The 22,593-nt window shown below is 46.0% G+C and overlaps 1 protein-coding gene across 1 annotated transcript; it reads right to left on the bottom strand.

Annotated features, from left to right (window-relative positions):
- Positions 1–1,827: 1,827 nt before the first annotated feature.
- Positions 1,828–10,646, bottom strand: Zmynd19 (zinc finger MYND-type containing 19). The gene is made up of 6 exons (XM_052181788.1): positions 10,368–10,646; positions 8,947–9,006; positions 7,897–8,003; positions 7,209–7,349; positions 2,941–3,121; positions 1,828–2,423 (listed from the first exon to the last, which is right to left on the bottom strand). The coding sequence occupies exons 1-6, from the start codon at positions 10,416–10,418 to the stop codon at positions 2,280–2,282; spliced, it is 684 nt and encodes a 227-aa protein (XP_052037748.1). The 5' UTR covers positions 10,419–10,646; the 3' UTR covers positions 1,828–2,279.
- Between the last annotated feature and the right edge of the window lie 11,947 nt (positions 10,647–22,593).

The following is a 22,593-nucleotide window of genomic DNA, read 5'->3' as shown; positions in this document are numbered from 1 at the left end:
CCCAAGGCCAAGGAGCCCAACAGACTACACAAGACAAAGGGTCCCATCTTTGAGCCACTAGAACATTCATAGAACAGCGCCTAAACAGCTACAAAAAACAAGAGGCAGGGAAAATCAGAAGGGAGAACAGGATGGTAACAGATAAGGGAAGTAAACATCAACAAATTGGTCTCATAGACCCCATCTTGCTGCACAGAAGCAGCTGTGCTACCAAGTGTAAGACTTGATGGGGAAAATCCACAGGCCAGCTCAATGTATACCAAAACCTTTACCAGCAGTGCCTTGAGGTCAGCTGTTCAGCCAACCCTGTGTGCTCTCGGGGTGGGATTTTCTGATGCAAAGCTGAAAGGAAAGAATGCCCTGCTGGTAAGGGGATAAAGTGCTAACCTGGCCATTCAGATACAAGCAAATATCACTACAAGCTTGTAGTCTAGAGGGCTCATCCCAAGAAATTTGACCCATGCAGGTTCCCTTTACAACAGTCCTGGCCTCTTTAAAAGTAGTTTATCCAAGTGGAGACATTGAAGGCATGAGTCAGCTGCTGCCTGTAGCACTATCTTACAATATATACATCTCTCCCTTCTCAATGACATCAGACTGAAGTTCAATTTGTGGTCTGAGTAGAGATCCCAACCAAAAACAACCATGGCCCTCAAAACAGAAAGAGGGAAGTTTCTTGATATAGGTCTGACATAAGCAACTCTCCAATCTTAAACACTCAAGGAACTGTGCCATCTTGAGTGTGTCAGCCATCTGTCCTTCTAGGCCACTGTTGTACCATTAAAGCAGAAACAGCCATAAAAGATGGACTCACAAGCCTAAGGCTTGTGCTGAGCCAGACAGCATTTAGCTCACAGAAAATCAAGAATGTGATATGTTGCAACAAGGAAGAGTTTAACAGGGACCTGCAGACCAGAGAGCTGCCTAGGTCAGCACTCAGAAAGCTTCAACAAGAGGGACCATACCCTGAGATAGGTAAGATTCCAGCCATACAGGTGAATTCATTTCTGCAGTGATCAAGATGCCAAAGAAGTTATCTTAGGAACCACAGCTCTGCAGTCAATGAAGCCTCACTTTGGCTGTCTAGCCACCCACTATCTACTCCAACCCACAATGGGACAGGGCAGCTTACTACTGGCTCCAAGGGTCTCTGTGCTTGAAAGTGGTAATTTACCAACATAGGGATATATAGTACTTTGCTGGCTAGTTTTACGTTAACTTAATACAAACAAGTCATTTTGGGAGAGAACAATTATGAAAATGGCCCCACTAGATTGGCCTGTGGGTTAAGTCTGTCCTGATTTTTCTTAAGTATTGATTTGGGAGAGCCTAGCTCACTTTGGGCAATGCCACCCTCTGGGCTTGACATTACAGTAAGCTAGACAGTACGTAGTGGTCCTCCACAGCCCCTGCACCAGCGTTAGTGCTCACTTCCTTCAGTGGACTGTGGTGGTGTGGAACTGTAAGCTGATAGAATCCCTCCTCCCCAGGTTGCTTTTGCTCACGTCTTATCCCAGCAGCAGAAACTAGGATGAGGAGGCAATCTACTGGAACACTCCCTTGCACTCCTTGCTAACACACTGCCTTTCTGAGGCCAACCTGGAGTGATGGTGGGTCCTCCCAGTCCATTCATTAAAACCAGTTTCATTATAATTAGTTCCTTTCAAAAAATGTTGAACCAGGCATGTTAATCCCAGCACTCAGGAGGCAGAGGCAGGTGGATCTGTGAGTTCAAGGCCAGCCTGGTTTACAAATGAAGTTCAGACCCTGTCTCAAAAAGAAAAAGGCTGGACAACAGTGGTTTGAGGAGCAGAGACTGGCCACAAGGATGATTCCACCCCTTTACTCTGCCTGTTTAGACATGACTGTGCAAGCCTCTGAGTGGGACTCCCCACTCCAGGAGAGAAGCTCGACTACACGACAGTCTCTAGCTGAGTGGTGACTATTTACCATTTGAGGAATACAACAAATGATTCTATTTGAAGTTGCTAACCCTCCCCTTGCCTCCCCCCCAAAAAAACTGTACATGAGTTTACAAACATATTAACATATAAATAATGAGAAAGGTCCTAGGGAGCCTCCCCGTTGTCTCTGCTGGAGGTGAAAACTGGAGGGGCACTGTCCCCACAGGCTGCCTTTGCTGTGAGGTCTTGTGGCAGCTGCTCGGGATCCATTGCTGGCTTCTTTGGCACCTCCAGTTCAACTGACAGTCTGTCTTCCACTGTGCTCACGACGAGCCGGAAACTTTGAACCTGCAGCAGTGGCAGCTCTTCAGCCCGTCATCGCTCTGGCTCAAGCTCATGCTGGAAGGGACGCTTCCTCTCCCGACAGTGCTTCTTGTGGGCAGGCCAGTCCTTCTGCTGGCACTGAGAGCCACAGTATCGGGCCACCTGGCAACGCCCACAGATGTTGAACTCCCGAAGCTGAAACACAGAACACTGTTGCTTCAATATTACACTAATGAAATGTATGAAAACTACTATCTCAGAATCTGGAAGAGCCCGATAAAACCCTATGTGGAAGTGAAGTTCAGTGTATAGTCTACATGCAAGGCCCTGGATTGAAGAGCCAGCAAACTTGTTCTCCCTAAAAGTCAGACATGGTAGTTCCTATAATCCCTGGACAAGGATGTCTGATCCAGGACTGTGGTGATATATGACTCAGTCTAATCCATATAATATACAGTCAGTTCCAGGTCAGGCTGGTTTACAGATTAAGATCTTATCTCAAGTCACACACACAAACATAAAACAAGAAACAATATAGGTATTGTGGTTGAAGGGCTTAGATACTGTCTGGATAGAACAACAGAAAAGGAAGAGCAACCTTAGTGAAGGGCACCCAATGCTACCCAGGAGTCTACAGGGACATCTATCTATCACATCCAGACTACTAAGCAGAGGTGTCCAGGAACCAAGGGCTCAGTGTAGCATACTATACCTGCTTTTCAATCACCGTACAAGGAGGATAATGACACTCATAGTAGGTACACGAATTTTCTTCCTCTTCCACCACATCCCCATTGGCATTATAGTACCGGGTCACATTCAAGACAGGGAACTGTTCTTCTATAGGGTCTGTGGGAAGCTGCTGGATGGCAAGCCAGTATAAGCTTTGCTCCCTGAAAGAAAGCAGAGGCCTCAGTGTACTCTGGCCTGACCAGGTCAGCACAAGGAGAAAGGACATGACCCCAAATAAGTTCTATCCAGTTCTGAGAACTTGAGTTCTGATTGCCCATCACCACTACATATTAAAAACTTTAAATCCTAGGAGATAGGGAAATAAGCAGGATTGTGGTGCATGATGTGAAACTCACAGAATCAATAACTAAAATAAAAATAAACTTTTTAAAATCCTAGTCAGCTGTGGTAGCATACGTACCTTTGATCCCTTGAGTTCAAGGCTAGCCTGGTCAACACAGTTCCAGAACAGCCAGAGCTACATAATATCCCCCCCAGAACCCCCCACTTTTTTTTAATCCTGTCTTCCAGTAAGGCACATAGCATCACGGCATCAAATTTGGCAAGGTTGGCTACCTGATGCTGCCAGTAAGACCTTCAGTATGCCCTTCACCCTATGAAGTACTAAGCACTAACTACTAACCACTACTGTTGGCCTGTTTCCCCTTTGAGGTTACAGCTATCCTGCCTTTCTGAAAACCCCTCCTGAACAAGTGAGCCAACCAGAAGTAACTGAATGTTTTAGTTATTTTTTTTGTTTTGTTTTTTTATTCGATATAATTTTTTATTTACATTTCAAATGATTTCCCCTTTTCTAGCCCCCCAGTTGTTTATTTTTTGAAAGATATATTTATTGTTATATGTAAGTATACTGCAACTTTCTTCAGACACACCAGAGGGCTTTCAGATCTCATTACAGATGGTTGTGAGCCACCATGTGGTTGCTGAGGTTTGAACTCAGGACCTTTGGAAGAGCAGACAGTGCTCTTAACCACTGAGCCATCTCTCCAGCCCTGGTTTATTTTATTTTATTTTATTTTATTTTATTTTATTTATTTACTTTTCTGGATTTGGTTTTTTTGAGACAGGGTTTCTCTGTATAGCCTTGGCTGTCCTGGAACTCACTCTGTAAACCAGGCTGGCCTCAAACTCAGAAATCTACCTGCCTCTGCCTCCCAGAGTGCTGGGATTACAGGCGTGCACCACCACAGTCCAGTCCTGGTTTATTTTGTAAAACAGTTTTTCTGTGTAGTCCAGGCTGGCTTCTGAGATCCCTCTTCCTTGCATCCAGTAATGCTGGGATCAAAGGCATATGCCATCACGACCAGCTGAATGCTGTAATAAGAATTGTGGTCTGAGACTCATGCTGTGTGAAGTTCCTGTTGTGGTCTAAAGGAGAAATGACCCCAGAATCAGGTATTTGAACACTTGGTCCCCAGTTAGCAGCACTGGATGGAGGATTAAGAGGTACAGACTAGCTGGAACACATCACTGGAGGTAGGCCTTGAGGTACTCAGGCTTTGTTTTCTCTGCTTTAACTTTCTCTTCTGGCTGTCATGCTTCCTTCTTGCTCCATGCTTCCTGGTCATTGCAGATTACTGCCCATCTCGAGCTATATTCTTAATAAACTTTCTTCCTTAAGCTGCTTTTTTGCTATGGTGTCTTATCGCAGCCACAGAAAAATAACTAATATAGAAATCAGTAACAGAGAGGACACTGCTGTGACTTAGCCAGGTTGTTTTGGGGAGAATTGTGGAAGTGTTTGGAACTTTGGGCTAGAAAAGCCATTGAGTGCTGCAAGTTTAATGGGCTGTTCTGGGGAAGCTTAAAAGATAAGTGGTGAGGGCTGGAGAGATGGTTCAGTGGTTAAGAACACTGACTGCTCTTCCAGAGGTCCTGAGTTCAATTCCCAGCAACCACATGGTGGCTCACAACCATCTGTAATGGGATCTGATGCCCTCTTCTGGTGTGTCTGAAGACAGCCAACAATGTACTTAAACATAAATAAATAAAATCTAAAAAAAAAAGTGTTGAAAAAAATGCAGAGGATGGTGCCGGGCGTGGTGGCACACGCCTTTAATCTCAGCACTTGGGAGGCAGAGGCAGGTGAATTTCTGAGTGGCCAGCCTGGCCTACAGAGTGAGTTCCAGGACAGCCAGAGCTATACAGAGAAACCCTGTCTCAAAAAACAAAAAATAAAAAAGACTAAACTTCAACTGAGAAATTACTACCATCAGACTGGCTTGTGGGTTATGTCTATGAAGCATTTTCTGGATTAATATAGGAGGTACCAAATTACTGTGGGCAGTACCACTCTTAGGCAAGTTGGTCTGGATTGTGTAAGAAAGCAAACTGAGCAAGCTATGGAGAGAACACCAATAAACAGTGCTCCCAAGTGGTCTGAGGTTTAGTTCCTGCTTCCAGTTCTGCTCTTAATTTTTTCAACAGTGGATCGTGACATTGCTTTTGGTCATATTTTATCATACTAATAGAAACCTAACTAGGACAGCCCTAATATGACTGCTGGCTGCCCACAGGTTAGTGCAGCAGACTGTGTGGGGCTTTGGAGAGGTGTGGCTGGTTTCTCCACAGGAGCTGCTTAACTGAGCCTTATGAACTCTCCCTCACAAGTAAACCAGGACACTGGCCATCCTTCTGATACATGAGCCCACAGTACCAAGCACTCCCCTCCCAACACACATCCTCACCCTCTTCTCCCACTTACACGAGCATACAGACATGCTCATGGATGCTGGTCCAATCTGGTCCTGCCTCTGCTAGTAAAAGGTATGTACTACTACCTACCCGAAGGGCACAGCGTCACCAAACTTTCTCTGAAAACTAGCTGAGGAAGAGGGCCAACCGGCCCCCTGACCACATACCTCAGCCTTCTACCTCAGAACTGTAACTACCCCTCCCTTTCTGAAGAGAGGCTTTAACTATAGTTCTATCTCATGATCATAAGGTGTATGCAGAAGATTAAATACAGCCTTCAGCACAGGATCCTGTGGAAACCCTACTGCATAGGATGTCTGCCTCACAGGAATATGGAAGTTCAAGGTCAGTCTCAGCTTCTCTGCTACACAGCAAGCTGAGGCCAGCCTAAGATACACGGACCTCAAGATAGTATGGAAGAGTGAAGAAAGGAAGCAGGGACAGAGTGGTGAAAACAGAATTGAAGACTCAAAACCTCTGACATCAGGTAGAAAACAAAAAAGAAGATTAGAGGTCTAAGACCCTCACAGGGCTGCCTTCACATTCTGCAGGATAAAGCAGCTTGGCAACTGTCTTCGAAAGACCTGGAGAGCAACACTAAGTATCAAGTACAGAGGTCTATTCCCACATCTCCTCCCTAAAATACCTGGGGCTCTGGCGTCACCTTAGACATTCACTACAAAGATCTACCCACCGTCTATAATGCCAACCTTGTCAATACCATTATTGGCATCTGTTGGGGTGGTAAATGCCAAAGAAAGTTGCTTAAAGACTTAAGAACTTGTACATAAACTTCTAAGAGCCCTCAGGGGAGGCCTATGAGCAGGGCAATGATGTGATACCTGTGTGGTTTGAGACTAGGAGCTCAAATTTCCCTAACCATTTCCTGTTGGTCCCTCCAGCTCTTCTCCAGGGCTTCATGAAGTTCACTGTGCTGAGTTTGAGGGTTAGTAGGAACATGGCCTCCAGAATAGAAAAGCTTTGCACAATGCTGTTTTCAGGATCACAGGGAACTAGGAAGCCAAGAGGTCACATCCCTAAGATATTTTATCCTGCCCCTTCTTCTGCTCAGGGAAAGCTACTCAGACCTACCATGTCTCAGTGTGGTCCCGGGACATGGTCTTATTCCATCATATCAGCTAAAATATTCCTAGAGTCAATTACCACAAGGTCAACCAAAAAAACTTCTTCTAAGCATGGATATATATATTTTTATATATATATAATATATACATGCATGCATGCATCTTTAATCCTAGCAGAGAGGAGACAGAGGAAGGAAGATTGCTGTGATTTCAAGACCTAGTATACATAGTGAGTCCCAAAACAGCAAGGGCTACATAGAGAAACCCTGCTCCCAAAACAAAATATAAATGAAACATTCTTCCCTTCCTATGAAGAAATATCCTCACACATGGGCAGTGGTGGGTCAGATATCAAGGCCCCAAAGCACTCATAGTAAAAGCACAAAATAGGCACACAGAAATGTGTAATGGCCCTTCAAATATCAGGTGCTGGCCAGGCAAGACCCACCTTTGTTTGCTGGAGGTCTCTTCAGCTTTGGGTCGCCAGCCCCATGGTACCAGCTGCAGGTTGTCCAGGCGATTGTCCACGGTCACAGCATTGAGATGTACCACCTGAAACCCGGGAGCCACACCTCCCCTGTGTCGTTCCCTAGGGAAAGACACATTTTTTCTTGAGGGCAAGACCCTCAAGCATCAATGACCAGCCACACAGAAATACCAGTCATCTAGTTGGAACTGGGTCCATATCCTCAAGCAGCATACCAGGAGGAAGCCACATCATCAGTCTATGGCCCACTCAGATAGGGAACTTGCCTCAGAGGGCAATGGAGAGGAACCCCCAAACCAACAGAATTATCTAGAGATATGTTTCCCATTTGGATGATACCAATATTTCAAACTCTACCTTACCCCTCCAGGATCAATGACCCCGTTTCTAAGGATGTGACCTATGACTCACCAGAAGGATCCATGGGTCTTGTCTCATCAGAATCCCACTAGTTGTTTAAAGTGACATGTATGTTAGTCATTCCTTGGGTTAGTGGCAAAGGTCACAAAATAAACTCCCAGAAGATAAGGTGAATGAATCTGACAAATTCCACTGGGTAGAATGTCTTTAGCCTTTATGCATACTGCGCATGCATATCACAGCTCACAAGGGGCTTAGGTAGGGAGACTTATCAGTTGGAAATACTCACCAAAGCAGCTCATGCAGAAGCCTGCCCGAGCCCCTTCCTCGGTTTTTATCAAAGGCATATGCAAATATCTTAGCACCATTTCCATCAGCATCTACTTCCATTCGAGCCTGAGAAGCAGCACAGAGCAGAGTGCATCTGTTGAAAAGCCTTTAACTATCAGCACAGATCAAATCCTGCTCAGAAAAATGCCAGAGGTACAGATGATATCTTGCTTCTAGGACCCCCAAAAGTACATACAGGGGGCACACCCTAATGAACAACTTGCAAAATATTGTGGACACCAAGAAGTAAATTTTTCTACCCTTAAAAAGGTCCAGAAGAGAGTCCAAAGGGCAGTGGTGGCACCTTTAATCCCACCTCTTGGGAGGCAGATGGATTTCTGAGTTCGAGGCCAGCCTGGTCTGTAGAGTGAGTTCCATGAGAGCCAGGACTACATAGAGAAATCCTGTCCCAAAACAAACAACCCAACATGGACAATGGGGAGCTAGAGATGGCATTAAAAGAACTGGACGCTCTTTCAGAGGACCCTGGGCTTGATTCCCTATAGCCACTTGGTGGCTAACAACCATCTGTGACTCATGCACAGATAAACATTAATACATATAAATAAATAAAAAATGAATTAAGCCCAAGGGGAAAATTAATTAAGGGGGAAATGCCCATGCTGGCTGTAATGGTTCTCATCTGTAATTTTAGCATTCAGGTAATGGAGACAGGGAAACTTGAGTATTCACAGCTGGCTTGGGGCACATCAGCAGGCCACCATCCAGAGAGATGGTAGTTCTTTACCAAGAACAATGAGGGCAGGATGGCCTCCCCAGTTAAAGTGCAAAGGCTAGAGGATAGCTACACCTAAAAGTATGCTCATTTGATTTAACAGACACACAATCATAAACACAACAAGGCAGTGAGTTTTCGAAGGCTAGTGATCAGGGTGAAGAAGGTCACACCTGCTTTGGAGATAAATACCATAAATTAGTGTGTATCCTGTTCTCCAAGAACAAGGAAACTCATTCCCCATTCTTCCCAGGTAACAACAGTAATACTTACCTCAAAGGAGTAGCTCTCCACCAGTGGTATGTCCTGCTCATCTATCAGTGTGTATTTGGTCTGAAAATAAACCATGTTTTTAAAATTACATGAGATCCACCTACAAAACAGTAACAACATAACTTGCAGCAGCAGGAATCTATAATACTGTCCAATGAGAAAGAAAGGAGCCACATCTTAAGTGGGGCCTTGCTCAGACTCATCTGGCACAGCCTCCATCAAAGCGCAGTCCAAGCTGGGCATGGTGGTGGTACACACCTTTAATCCCAATACTCAAAGGTAGTGGCAGACAGAACTCTGAGTTCCAGAACAGCCAGGACCACGTAATGAGCCCCTGCCTCAAAAAAAAGGAGAAAAGAAAAGAAAAAAGAAAAAAAGAAAGAAAAAAAAAAAACCTAAAACGTCGATCCAGCATGTTAAAAGCAAAACATGACCACATGTACGAGTGTGGGTAATTAGGCTACAGAGCCCGGCTACACCTGATGGAGCCTCCCTGACAAGTGGCATTAAGCTTTTAATGTGCCCAGAAACTCCGTCAAACACAAGTCTAGTGGCGTAGAGGAAGGGAACGGGACTAAGAACATCCAGGTTCCAAGTGATGTTTGTTCAGCAGGCTGGATATACTGCACGTGCTCACTGACCAGTCCTTCTTCACCTGGTCTCAAATACGCCTAATAAAAGCTTTAACGGCCCAGGCTCCTGAAAATAATTCCTGAGTCAAAAGGCTCCCACCCCTCCCTAGTTAGAAAGAGAAAGTTCCAGCAGTCCTTTCCTGAGCTCAAGTCAGGGTTGCTTTTACTTTCCTGGAAGCTCTTTCTAGAATCTGTTACCTGCCTCTACTTTCTGTCTGTTCCTCTCTCCCACTAGCAGCCGCCGCCACTGGTAGAAGGAACAGACAGACTTAAGGTGCACAGTTCCTGAGCAGCACCAAGACACGCAGCTCAGCTTCAACATGTGGTGGGTGGTGGCCCAAGCGAGGACCACCCGAGAGCCTTACAGCCTACCAAGATGAGGGCCCTGGCTCCTCGTCGGTGCTCTAGGGAAGCCTGCGACTCGAGTGACCGAACGTGGCCAACCTTTGGCCAACGTTAAAACGCTCCGCCAAGGGGTACTGCGGACCGGTTGCTCCGCTCGCCTCGGAGCTGCGGGCCGAGAGGGTCACGGCGGGAGGCCGCCGCGTTTAAACCGTGCGGCCGCAGGTGCAGCCCGGCCGCCGCAGGTGCCCGGGGAGGCACAGGATGAAGCCTGGGAACTGTTCCGCACCAGCCAGTCCCACACGAGTCCTGAGGCCGAGGGGCGCGCCCCCGGCCGCGGGGAAGATTCCCGCGAGGAAGGCGGCGCCCGGACCAAACAGGCCCGCGCAGCTGCTCGCCCTAGTGCCCCAGCCCGCGCAGGCCTCGCCGCCGCTCCACACCGCTCACCTTCCCGGCCACCCGGCCGAGCCGCACGATGCCCAATTTAAAGTCGGTCATGGCCGGGCCTGCGCTCTCGGCAGGCGGAGCCGCTCCCTCGGGAGGCCCCGGACCGGACCGGGCCGTAGCGAGGCCGCGGCACTCCGGGTCAGGCCGGAGCCGGGGTCAGGCCGGGCGGGCCGCGGGCGGACGAGGCTGGGCCGGACTCGGGCCACCGCCGCCGCCTCGCGCCCGCCGGACCTGCCACGCGCCGCCGCCACCGCCGCGCGCACCCTAGCGAGCGAAGCAGAGGGCGGGGCGCAACCGGGACACACCTCCCACCGGCGGCGGCAGACCAATCGCGAGACGCGCCCTTCGTCGGTCGTGGCGCGCCGCGGCCAAGTGACCAATGGAAATAGGAAACAGACGCAGGCGCAATGAAAAAGAACCAAGTGCGGGGGGAGGGGCAAGCCGGGGGCGGCGCCTGCGCGGCGGCCGGCGCAACGTCAATTTCGCGGGAAGCTTTGTGCGCGCTGCGGCGGCGGCTGAGGCGCGGGACTGAGCGCTGTAGGTCGCGGCTTCTTCCTGAGACTAGCTGCTTGCGCTCGCGTCTCTGAGTTGTGTACAGCGTGGAACGTCAGTCCTTACCCGGTGGTTACGGGTTAGCAGGATGCTGTGTGAGTCGCCCAGGTCTCCAGAATCAACCTGCGAGGCAGCGGCGACTATCTACTCGGTGCTTCCTGGAACCCATGCGCCTTAGGTCTCCTAGGAAAGATAAGACCTTCCGGAAGGAACCGGAGGCTGGGGTGGGTATCTGTCTCCGGAAAAGGGAGACCTCATAGTCTCAAATCCTGACGTAGCCGATAAGGCCTAGAGTTTGAGCCCAGGGCTAGGCTCCACCTGCTTCAAGGTGACCCCAGGCATCAGGAGATCTGCAAACGTTTTGTTGTTCCATTTTGGAGTTACCAGGAGCAAAGGATGGTCGAGTGGAGCTAGAACTTCTCTCTGCCTTTGGTGCTTAACATTACTCCCAGGAGCTTTGCTGTTCAAAACGCACCCGTTCCGTTACCCTCTTCAGACTTGTGATGGTTAAGAGAAAGCTTTTTAATAAGAGGTGGAATGCTTAGGATGATGCAAAGTGCGTTGCCTGGAAATAAAACCATTTGTCTTGTTGCATATTCCTCCAAAACAGTAATTCAGCACATTCCCGTGACTTGATTTTGGATTTGTTTTTTTCGAGACAGGGTTTCTCTGTGTAGCCCTGGCTGCCCTGGAACTCACTCTGTAGACCAGGCTGGCCTCGAACTCAGAAATCCTCCTGCCTCTGCCTCCCAGAGTGCTGGGAATAAAGGCGAGCTCTGTGACTTGAAATGATAGACACTCCCCCCCCCCATACACCTGTTAGATCAAAGAGGCTGCCCTTGTAGAGGGGATCAGCCACACCTCACACCCTGTTGAGTTCCTTTCTTAAGCTGGTGAATGAATTGAGGTAGCCACAAGGTAGGGTTAGATTAGACCCTAAATTATGGCTTTACAACCTATTTAGTGCCTTCACTAATCTGCTAAACTCAAAAATACCTACCCCCTGAGCTCAGGGACTATTCCCTTTAAGGAAAAAAGGCATAATAGATACAAATATTATAATTTTCTCTTATTCTTCAGTTTCTACTAAATCGCTACCATATTCCAGCTTCCCTCACTACAAATGCCCCCCCCCTTTTTTAAAGTTATGCGTATTAGTGTTTTACCTGCATGTATGTTTGTATATCGTGTGTGCAGTGCCTGTGGAGACCAAAAGAAGGTGTCTCCTGAACACTTTAATGACTGTGAGCCTCCCTGTGGGTGCTGAGAACTGGGTGCAAGAATAAGTAGTCTTAACCACTGAGTCAACTGGCCACTCTGTAGCTGGCATTATTAAAGGATCTGCTCACCTGAACTCCATTTAAGTGAGTCTTTTCTACCCAATCTTCATTAGTGGGAACACCAGCTGGGATCCAGGCATGGTATTGCATGGTTTAATCCCAGCACTGGATCTTCGTGAGTTCTAGGACAGCCAGAGCTACATAGTGAGGCCCTGTTTGGGGGAGATGAGGGAGAAGAGCGAAAATACCTAAGACTGGGTCATTTCTTTGTTGTTTTGTTTTGCCGCCCCTTCAAGGCCATGGCTCTTCCCCACCTCACAGCCCCCTCAGCCCCAGCACTTGGGAGGCAGAGGCAGGCTGCTCTCTGAGTTCAAGGCCACCCTGGTCTACAGAGTGAGTTCCAGGACAGCCAGGGTTACACAGGGAAACCCTGTCTCAAAGTTCTAACCCATCCATGAGGGAACAACTCTGATTACCTCATCATCTTTGGGTACTGTTTCATTGGAGATTAAATTTGAACATGATTTTTTATGCTTATTTATTTTGTGAGTGCATGTATCAGAAGATGACTTTTAGGCATTGGTACTCCTTTTATGAGAATTCTGGTGATCAATCTTAGATTGCCAAGCTTGGCAGCAAGCACTTTTAACCATTAAGACAACTCAAAATAACTCTTCTGCCCTAAATGCTGGGAGATTAATGATGTGTGATTAGTTATTCATGGTATGTGTGTGTGCATGTTGTAATCAGATAACTTACGGCTATACAGTTCTGTCTACCATGTTGATTTTCAGGGATTGAACTCAGGTCATCAGACTTGACAGCAATATTTACTTGCTGGATCCTGACACCTGATTTCTATTTTAAATTATTATATTTTATATTATTAAATTTTAAATTAGTTTTTGTGCATGAATACACACACACACACATACACACATATGCATGCAGTGCCCTGAAGAGGCCTGAGGAAACTATTGGATGCCCTGGAACTGGAGTCACAGATGGTTATGAACTGTCATGTGGGTGCTGAGATCTGAACTCACGTCCTCTGTAGGAACAGCAAGGGTTCTTGACCCATCTCTTTGTGTGTAGCCCTGGCTGTCTTATAACTCATTCTATAGACCAGACTGGCCTCAAATTCATGGGCAGCCACCTGTTCTGCCTCCTGAATGCTTCTTAACATGAATTTTGGAGGACCAGAAACATTAAAAACACAGTGAAGCCTAAAACTGGGTAAGATCACTATGGGAGAAATGACAAGAAGGAGAAATCGGCTGAACCTTGGACGTGCTTAAAGAGCACAACTCAGCAAGGACAACTAAGATGTCAGCTAGGAAGGACACCCAGAGAGGGCAGTGGCCTAGAAGCCAGAAAAGGGCTGTTCCTGGCAGGCCCAGAATGGCAACCACAGGCAGTGAAACATGGATTTAGCATCCCGGGGTTACTGGTTACCTTGAAATGTCCAGTTTGGGTTGAGGAATAAGTGTCAGTGTGTTAAGAAGAAATAGAAGGTTAGGCATTGGGGCACGTACCTAAAATCCTAAACATGGTTGAGGCAGAAGTAGGAGGGTTTGGAACCATCCAGACTGTAGTAAATTGCATGGGATCTGAAGCAAGTTCTAAGCTAACCTGAGCCTGAGCCATATAATGAGATAACTTCTAAGAAAAGAAAAGAAAGCAAACAGACCTGAAACCTCAGAATTTGAAATGTGGAGTCAGAGAATCAGGACTCCATGGTCATTCGTAGTTTTATAGAAAATTCAAGCCGGGCAGTGGTGGTGTACGCCTGTAATCCCAGCACTCTGGGAAGCAGAGGCAGGTGGATTTCTGAGTTCAAGGCAAGCCTGGTCTACCAAGTGAGTTCCAGTACAGCCAGGGCTATACAGAGAAACCCTGTCTCAAAAAAAAAAAAAAAAAAAAAAAAAAAAAAAAAAAAAAAAGAAGAAGAAGAAAAGAAAAAAAATTCAAGGCTAAATGAGATCCTGTATCAAAAACAATTTTTAAGGAGAGAGCTGGAGGCACTGAGAAACAGCTCTTCTGAGATTTGAAGATCATAGCTAGCAAGAAGATGAACAAGAGATACTATTGAATGGGAGAGAAATATATTTGTTCACAGGGATCGAGGCTAGCACGATGGAGCAGTGGATAAAGGCACTTACCATACAAGCCTGATTGAACTATGGAAGGATGATTGAGGAGAAGGCTCAGTGGGTGAAAGTGCTTGCGGCCAAACCTGATGACCTGAGTTTGATCCCTGAGACGTAAAATGGTAGAAGGAAAGAACTGATTCCAAAAGTTTGTTCTCTGATTTCCTCAGTAGTGCAGTGGCATGCATACGTTTCTCCCAATAATAAATAAGCCTGGGGCTGGAGAATGGCTCAGCAGTTAAAAGCTCTTCCAGAGGTGCTGAGTTGAATTCCCAGCAACCACATGGTGGCTAACAACCATCTGTAAGGGGTACCCTCTCCTGGTGTGTCTGAAGACAACTGCAGTGTACTTGTCATATATGTAAATTAAATAACATCTTTAAAAACAAATAAGCAAGCAAGCCAGATGTTGTGGTACATACCTTTAATACAGGTAAAGGAGGTGAAGGATCTCTGTGAGTTCAAAACCAGCCTCATCTACACAGACCATGTTAGCATTTTGTCTAAAGTCTACCCCACAGTTACCTGGAAAGGCCAGGTATGGCCGACTCACTATAAAAAAGGCTGCTCACCCCCTCTCTCTTACTCTTCCCTTCTCGCTCCTGCTCTGTCCTTGTCCTTTCCCTCGCTCCCCATCCTCCTTTCTCTCTCTCTCTCTGCCTTTCTCTGTCTCTTCAACCCTCTCAACTCCCCTCCCCCATGCCCTGAATAAACTATACAATACCATCCTGTGGCTGCCCGCTCTGGGGGTAAGGGAGGCCTCAGCATGGGCCCCGTGCAGGAACCCCCTTCCCCCACACTGACTACACCTCCACCAAAACATATCCCTTCTCTTTATCTTTTTATAAACACAACAGACCAATGTCTCTATAAGTACAGGTAGGTAGATATATAAACAGGTAAATTAAAACGTAAAAAATTAAATCATATCTGTACCTGAGCATACTAGCTTATGCCTTTAATCCCAGGATTTGAGAGACAAAGGTAGGTGGGTCTGTTAACTCCAGGCTAAGTCTGAGCTATATAGTGAGGTACAGGACAGCCAGGGCCACATTGATAGACTCTCAAAAAAAAGTGCGTGTGTCTAAATATTTAATGTGTATGGGGTGTTTTGACTGCATGTATGTCTCTTGCTGCCTACAAGGGCCAGAAGAGGGCATCAGATCCTTTGGGACTGGAATGAGCTATAGACTTGTTAGCCACCAAACAGGCAGGTGTTTGAATCCAATATGGGTCCTCTGGAAGAGCAGCCAGTACTCTTAACTGCTAAGCCATGTCTCCAACCTGAGGTTGGTTGGTTGGTTGGTGCGTGCATGCGTGTTACAAAGTGAGTTCCAGGACAGTCAAGCACCGCTATGCAGAGAGACCCTGTCTCAACAAACAAAAAAAACAAAAAATCTTGGCTTCTGGGGCTGGAGACATGATTCAGTGGTTAAGAGAACCTGAGTTAGATTCCCAGCACCCACATCAGGCAGCTTACAACTGCCTGTAACCCCAGCCCTAGGTGAGTCTGACACCTCCAACCTCTGTAGACAGTTGTATACAGAGATGCCCGCACAAGTAAAATGATAAAGAGAAAAGGAAAGAATCTTGGCTTCCACGAAGTAGGGGCTCTCTAAATGTTAACCAAAGCTCCTCAGGTTGTTCCACGTGACAGCATCTGTGTCTGGCTTATTCCTACTGCTGCTAACAGCCTCAGAAGATTCATATGTCAAAAAGACTTGGTGCTCCATTGGTGAGTAGAATTGTTGACAGGTGATTGAAACATAGTTTTATCAATGAATTAAACAATTGGTAGATTTTTGTTGTTGTTGTTGTGTTGTTGTTTGGTTTTTTTTTTTTTTTTTTTTTTGGATTTGGTTTTGTTGAGACAGAGTTTCTCTGTATAGCCCTGGCTGTCCTGGAACTCACTCTGTAGACCAGGCTGGCCTCAAACTCAGAAATCCATCTGCCTCTGCCTCCCAGAGTGCTGGGATTACAGGCTTGCCCCACCACCACCCAGCTCAGTTGGTAGATTAATTCTTAATTTGATGAAAATTTTGAGAGGTAGTTGGAGATAGGACTTGTTGTATAAAGTAGATCATTATGAGTGTATTTTTGTGGGGGGTAGAGTTTGAGACAGCTCACTATTAAAAAAAAAAGGAGGTTTGTTGTTGTTGTTTTGTTTTTAATGTAATGTGTGTGATGGTTTGTATATGCTCAGCCCAGGGAGATGTGGCCTTGTTGTAATAGGTGTGTAACTGTGGGTGTGGGCTTTAAGACCCTCCTTCTAGCTGCCTGGAAGTCAGTATTCTGCTAGCAGCCTTCAGATGAAGAATTCTCAGCTCCTCGTGTACCATGCCTGCCTAGATACTGCCTTGTTCCTGCCTTGATGATAATGGACTGAACCTCTGAACCTATAAGCCAGCTCCAGTTAAATGTCCTTATAAGAATTGCCTTGTAGCTGGGCGGTGGCGCACGCCTGTAACCCCAGCACTCTGGGAGGTAGAGGCTGGCGGATTTCTGAGTTTGAGGCCAGCCTGGTCTTCAGAGTGAGTTCCAGGACAGCCAGGGCTATACAGAGAAACCCTGTCTCAAAAAAAACCAAATCCAAAAAAAATCAAAAAAGAAAGAAAGAAAGAAAGAAAGAAAGAAAGAAAGAAAGAAAGAAAGAAAGAAAGAAAGAAAGAAAGAAAGAAAAGAAAAGAAAGAAAAAGAAAAAAGTTGCCTTAGGGACTGGAGAGATGGCTCAGGGTAAGAGCACTCACTGCTCATCAAGAGGTCCTGAGTTCAATTCCCGCTCCTAACCATCTGTAATGGGATCTGATGTCCCCTTCTGGTATATCTGAAGACAGCTACAGTGTACTCATATACATAAAATAAATAAATCTTTAAAAAGAAAAGTTGCCTTGGTTATGGTATCTGTTCACAGCAGTAAAGCCCTTACTAATGGTATAAGTATTTTGCTTGCATATAAGTCTGTGTACCACATGTGTGTCTGACACTTTGAGAAATTAGAAGAGGTTGGCTGCCCAGGAACTGGAGTTTATGACATCGTGAGCCACCATGTTGGTTCTGGAAATCAAGCCAAGCTCCTCTGCAAGCACAGTGGCTGAGCTGTCTCTCCAGCTTCCTCCACCTCACTTTTGCAAATAGCATCTTTCTCTGAGATCAGAAGACCCAGGAGTCTTCCTGCCTCTGCCTCTGCCCTCCGAGAGCTGGCGTCATGGGCGTGCTTACCACACCTGCCTTCTGTTTTTAAATATGTACACATGTCTGATGTGTGCCTAACCTGTGCTCGTGCGTGCTGGCGCACTCAGTGGACAGAAGAAGGCAATGGAGCCCCTGGGACTTCGACTAGAGTTACCGAAGGTTGAGGGCTGGCATGTGAATGCTAGGACTCCAACTCTGGAAGAGAAGCTAGTGCATTCCTTCACCCCACCCCACCCCACCCCAACCCCCTGTACCTGTTGTTTGGTTGGTTGGTTTTTGTTTTTTGTTTTTGATGTGAATCCTGGGGATACAATTAAGTTCTGCTTATGCAGCAAACACACTAACTTGCCCAATACTCCCTTTTAGAATTTTGTCTTGGCAATGGCTCATTTGTAAGTACTAGTTTCTCTTCCAGTTTGCTTCCTAATAAACAGCCTCCAGGCTGCAGATGTACATAGATTGAATGGTTTAGTAAACACAGACCTGTCTATAATCCCAGCACTTTTCACAGATGTGAAAGTAACAGTAACAGTTCTAGGTCATCCTCAGCTATGTAAAGACTTCGGGGCTTCGGGGCTACCCTGGGTTACAAGAGCTCTGCTCTAAACAATAAAAACATGCTGAGCAGGGTGCTACATGCCTTTAATCCCAGCGGCAGCATTTGAGGCCCACCTAGTCTACATAGTGGGTTCCAGGACAGCCAGGGCTATGTAGAGAGGCCCTGTCTCAAAAAACAAACAAAAAGCAACAAAAACTAGAAACACTGGCAGTGATGGTGCACACCTTTAATCCCAGCACTTGGGAGGCAGAGGCAGGTGGATTTCTGAGTTCGAGGCCAGCCTGGTCTACAGAGTGAGTTCCAGGACAGCCAGAACTACACAGAGAAACCCTGTCTCGAAAAACAACAACAAAAGGGGAAAAAAAAAAAAGCAACCCTCAGGCTAGAGATTTGGCTCAGTGGTTAAGAGCACTGACTGTTCTTCCTGAGTTCAAATCCCAGCAACCACATGGTGGTTCACAACCATCTGTAATGGAATCTGATACATTCTTCTGGTGTGTGTCTAAAGACAGCTACAGTGTACTCATATAAATAAAAATAAATCTTTTTTTAAAAAAAAAAGGAGGGGGGCTTGATTAAAAGCACTGAAGTGATTAAGAGCACTGCTCTTCTAGAGGTTCTGAGTTCAAATCTCAGCAAGCACATGGTGGCTCACAACCATCTGTAATGAGATCTGATACCATCTTCTGTGGTATCTGAAGACAGCTACAGTGTACTTACATATAATAAATAAATCTTAAAAAAAAAAAAAAAAGCAGCCAGGTGGTGGTGGCGCAAGCCTGTAATCCCAACACTCGGGGAGGCAGAGGCAGGTGGATTTCTGAGTTCGAGGCCAGCCTGGGCTACAGAGTGAGTTCCAGGACAGCCAGGGCTACACAGAGAAACCCTGTCTCGAAAAACCAAAAAAAAAAAAAAAAAAAAAAAAAAAAAGAGCACACACAAAGTGGGGGAGAACTAGATCCATGTTGAAAGTACCATTCAAGCCATTAAACTCAACACATGGACAGCATCAACTGCCAAAATATAAACAAAGACCTAATCCATCAAAGTCCATGGTCCTGGGAACATCTCTAAATGGCTTTCCCTTTGAAAAGGAAAAGCTCTGCTTTTTCAGTAGCTCTGCTTCTGGCTCCCTGATCTTATTAACTCAAGCATGTCAGTCAGCCCAGAATATGTTTTTTTGTGCATAAAAGCTCATCCTGAGGAAGACTCAGTACTACACTGGGATCCTGAATACCTAATGTAGTCACCAGCCAGCTAATAAAGACCTTTATAGGCTCAAACCTATGCCTGAGCAGTCTTTTCTAGTGGATACCCCACTAGAGAAGATACCCCACATCAAAAAAAGGTCATAAAGGAGACACCTGACCAACTCTAGAAAAAAATGGCAGTTGTATGAGCACCATAAATATCTCAGTCATCCCATTCTTAGCAAATACCAGCCAGTATACAAGAACCTCCTGTCTGAGACTAGCCTGGTTTTCCAACTACACAATAAATTGGCATGGTGGGACACATGACAACAGATGCTGAGACAGCCAAGTTAACCATATCCCTGTGCTCATCTGGGTCTATTTGAGGCTCATGTACGAGCATTCTCAAGACCTCTGTATTGGGTAATTAGATAGTTTTATCTTGTAGCTTAGCACTTATCAAGCTTAACCTGGAACTAACCTGGCATCTTGTTTGTTGCAGTCCTGTTGAAAGTCACCAGATTTGGCAGGCAGTGGTGGCACATACCTTTAATCCCAGCACTTGGGAGGCAGAGGCAGGCGGATTTCTGAGTTTGAGGCTAGCCTGGTCTACAGAGTGAGTTCCAGGACAGCCAGGGCCACACAAAGAAACCCTGTCTTGAAAAAATACCAAAAAAAAAAAAAAAAAAAAAAAGTTACCACATTTAATGCAAGGGGATAGAGCATTTCTTTTTCATCTGGAGAGGCTGAGACAGAGGATATTGGTTTTAGGCCAGTCTAGGCTACAGAACAAAACCCTGACTCAAAAAAAAAAAAAAAAAGTGAAAACTGAGCTAGATGAAAATGAGAAAGATGGCTCAGTGCTTCAGAGAATGTGCTGCTCGTAGAGAGGACCCAAACTCGCTTCCTAACACACCTGTTAGGAGGCTCGCAGCTGGCTCCAGGGAATTAGATAGTTAGACACCCTCTTTTGGCTTCGCTGAGCACCTACATACAAGTACACGTACATATAGAAAAGCACAATTAAAAATAAAATAAAATCTTAAATTTAAAAATGGGAGGTGGGTAGAGAGTTGGTTCAGTAGTCAGGAACACTTGCTGCTTTTTCAGAGGTCCTGGGCTAAAGAGATGGCTCAACTGTTAAGAGCACTGACTGTTCTACCAAAGGGCCTGAGTTCAGTTCCTAGCAACCACACAGTAGCTCACAACTATCTGTAATGGGATCTGACACTTTCTGATGGTCTGTCTGAAGACAGTTACAATGTACTCATATAAATTAAAAACAAAAAAGACCCACATACATACAATTTAACCCACATATATACAATTTAACCTCTTTTTTTGGTTTTTTTTTTTTTTTTTTTTTTTTTTGGATTTGGTTTTTTTGAGACAGGGTTTCTCTGTATAGCCCTGGAACTCACTCTATAGACAGGCTGGCCTCGAACTCAGAAATCCACCTGCCTCTGCCTCCCAGAGTGCTGGGATTACAGGCATGCGTCACCACCACCCGGCTACAATTTAACCTCTTTAGAGGATGGGTATGGTAGAATCTCAGCATTTGACAGGCAGTAGCGGTTCTGTTTTTTATAGGAAATTCCAGGCCAGAGAGGGCTACATAGTGAAACTTACCCCCTCTCCCCCAAAAAGATGCATGTGTAGGTTTAGATTGGTTTATATGATATAATCTGGGTTGTCCCACAATGGCTGTCTCACACTGGAGAGGCCAAAAATCCAGTAATTTTCTCAGTCCAAAATGCTGGATGTCTGAGCAGTCCCAGTCAGGGGCTGAGTCCCGGAGGAGTCTTGGAGAGCTGCAGGTTCTAATGAGTCAGTGATGTGATACAGCAGTGATAGACGCACTTCTGGCGAGAGTAGAGGTAAGCAGGCAAAAGAGTGTCCTTCATCTTTTACCTGGGCGTTTCCAAAAGATGGTACTCACATTTCAGTTGAGTGTTTCCACTTTAAATCTGATGAAGAAAATCTCTTAGAAGTGTGCCTAACAGTTTGCCAGTTAGCTGATTCTAGATCTAAACAGGTTTACAACCAAGATTAAGAATCACAGCCATGAGCCGGGCTGTGGTGGCGCACGCCTATAATCCCAGCACTCTGGGAGGCAGAGGCAGCTGGATTTCTGAGTTTGAGGCCAGCCTGGTCTACAGAGTGAGTTCCAGGACAGCCAGGGCTACACAGAGAAACCCTGTCTCGAAAAAACCAAATCCAAAAAACCAAAAAAAAAAAAAAAACAAAAAAAAAGAATCACAGCCATGGAGTCTTGTGTGTCTCTTGCCTCTACTGATTCGGATCTTTTTTTTTTTTTCCTGGATCTTCTCTCTCCTCCTCCTCCTCTTCCTCCCCCTCCTCCGTCTTCTTCTTCTTCTTCCTCCTCCTCCTCCTCCTCCTTCTTCTTCCTTCTTCTTCTTCCTCCTCCTCTTCTTCCTCCTCCTCGTTCTCTATATTCTTCTTCTTCCTCTTCCTTTTCTTCCTTCTTCTTCCTTCTTCTTCTCCTTCTTCTCTTTCTTCTTTCTTCTTCTTCCTCTTCCTCCTTCTTCCTTCTTCTTTTTCTTCTTTCTTCTTCTTCCTCTTCCTCTTCTTCCTTCTTCTTCTCCTTCTTTTTCTTCTTTCTTCTTCTTCCTCTTCCTTCTTCTTCCTTCTTCTTCCTTCTTCTTCCTCCTCCTCTTTCCTCCTCCTCCACTTCCTCCTCCTCTGTCTTCTTCTTCTTTCTCTTCCTTCTTCTTCTTCTTCCTTCCTCCTCCTTCTTCTTCCTCCTCTTTCCTCCTCCTCCTCCACTTCTCCTCCTCCTTCTGTCTTCTTCTTCTTCCTCCTCCCCTTCCTCCTCCTCCTTCTTCCTTCTTCTTCCTTCTTCCTTTTTCTTCTTCCTCCTCCTCTTCTTCCTCCTCCTCCTTCTCTGTCTTCTTCTTCCTCTTCCTCTTCCTCTTCTTCCTTCTTCTCCTTTTTCTTCTTTCTTCTTCCTTTTCCTCTTCTTCCTTCTTCTCCTTTTTCTTCTTTCTTCTTCCTCTTCCTTCTTCTTCCTTCTTCCCCCTTCTTCTTTCTCCTCCTCCTCTTTCCTCCTCCTCCACTTCCTACTCCTCCTCTGTCTTCTTCTTCTTCCTTCTTCCTTCTTCTTCTTCCTTCTTCCTTCTTCCTCCTCCTCCTCTTTCCTCCTCCTCCACTTCCTCCTCCTTCTTCTCTGTCTTCTTCTTCTTCTTCTTCTCTTCTTCTTCTTCCTCCTCCTCCTCCTCTTCTTCCTCCTCCTTCTCTGTATTCTTCTTCCTCTTCCTTTTCTTCCTTCTTCCTTCTTCT

This window comes from Apodemus sylvaticus, chromosome 5 (genome assembly GCF_947179515.1).
Source record: "Apodemus sylvaticus chromosome 5, mApoSyl1.1, whole genome shotgun sequence".
NCBI classification, from domain to species: domain Eukaryota; kingdom Metazoa; phylum Chordata; class Mammalia; order Rodentia; family Muridae; genus Apodemus; species Apodemus sylvaticus.
This window is presented reverse-complemented; position numbering and strand designations above follow the sequence as displayed.

What these genes read in the sequence shown, in the direction of transcription:
- Zmynd19 (XM_052181788.1), bottom strand. Translation starts at nt 10,418, where the DNA reads ATGACCGACTTTAAATTGGGCATCGTGCGGCTCGGCCGGGTGGCCGGG. An exon ending in CTTCTGCATGAGCTGCTTTG is followed by an intron (nt 7,350 to 7,896) that starts GTGAGTATTTCC and finishes GTCTTTCCCTAG; the next exon opens with GGAACGACACAGGGGAGGTG. An exon ending in GAGACCTCCAGCAAACAAAG is followed by an intron (nt 3,122 to 7,208) that starts GTGGGTCTTGCC and finishes GCTTTCTTTCAG; the next exon opens with GGAGCAAAGCTTATACTGGC.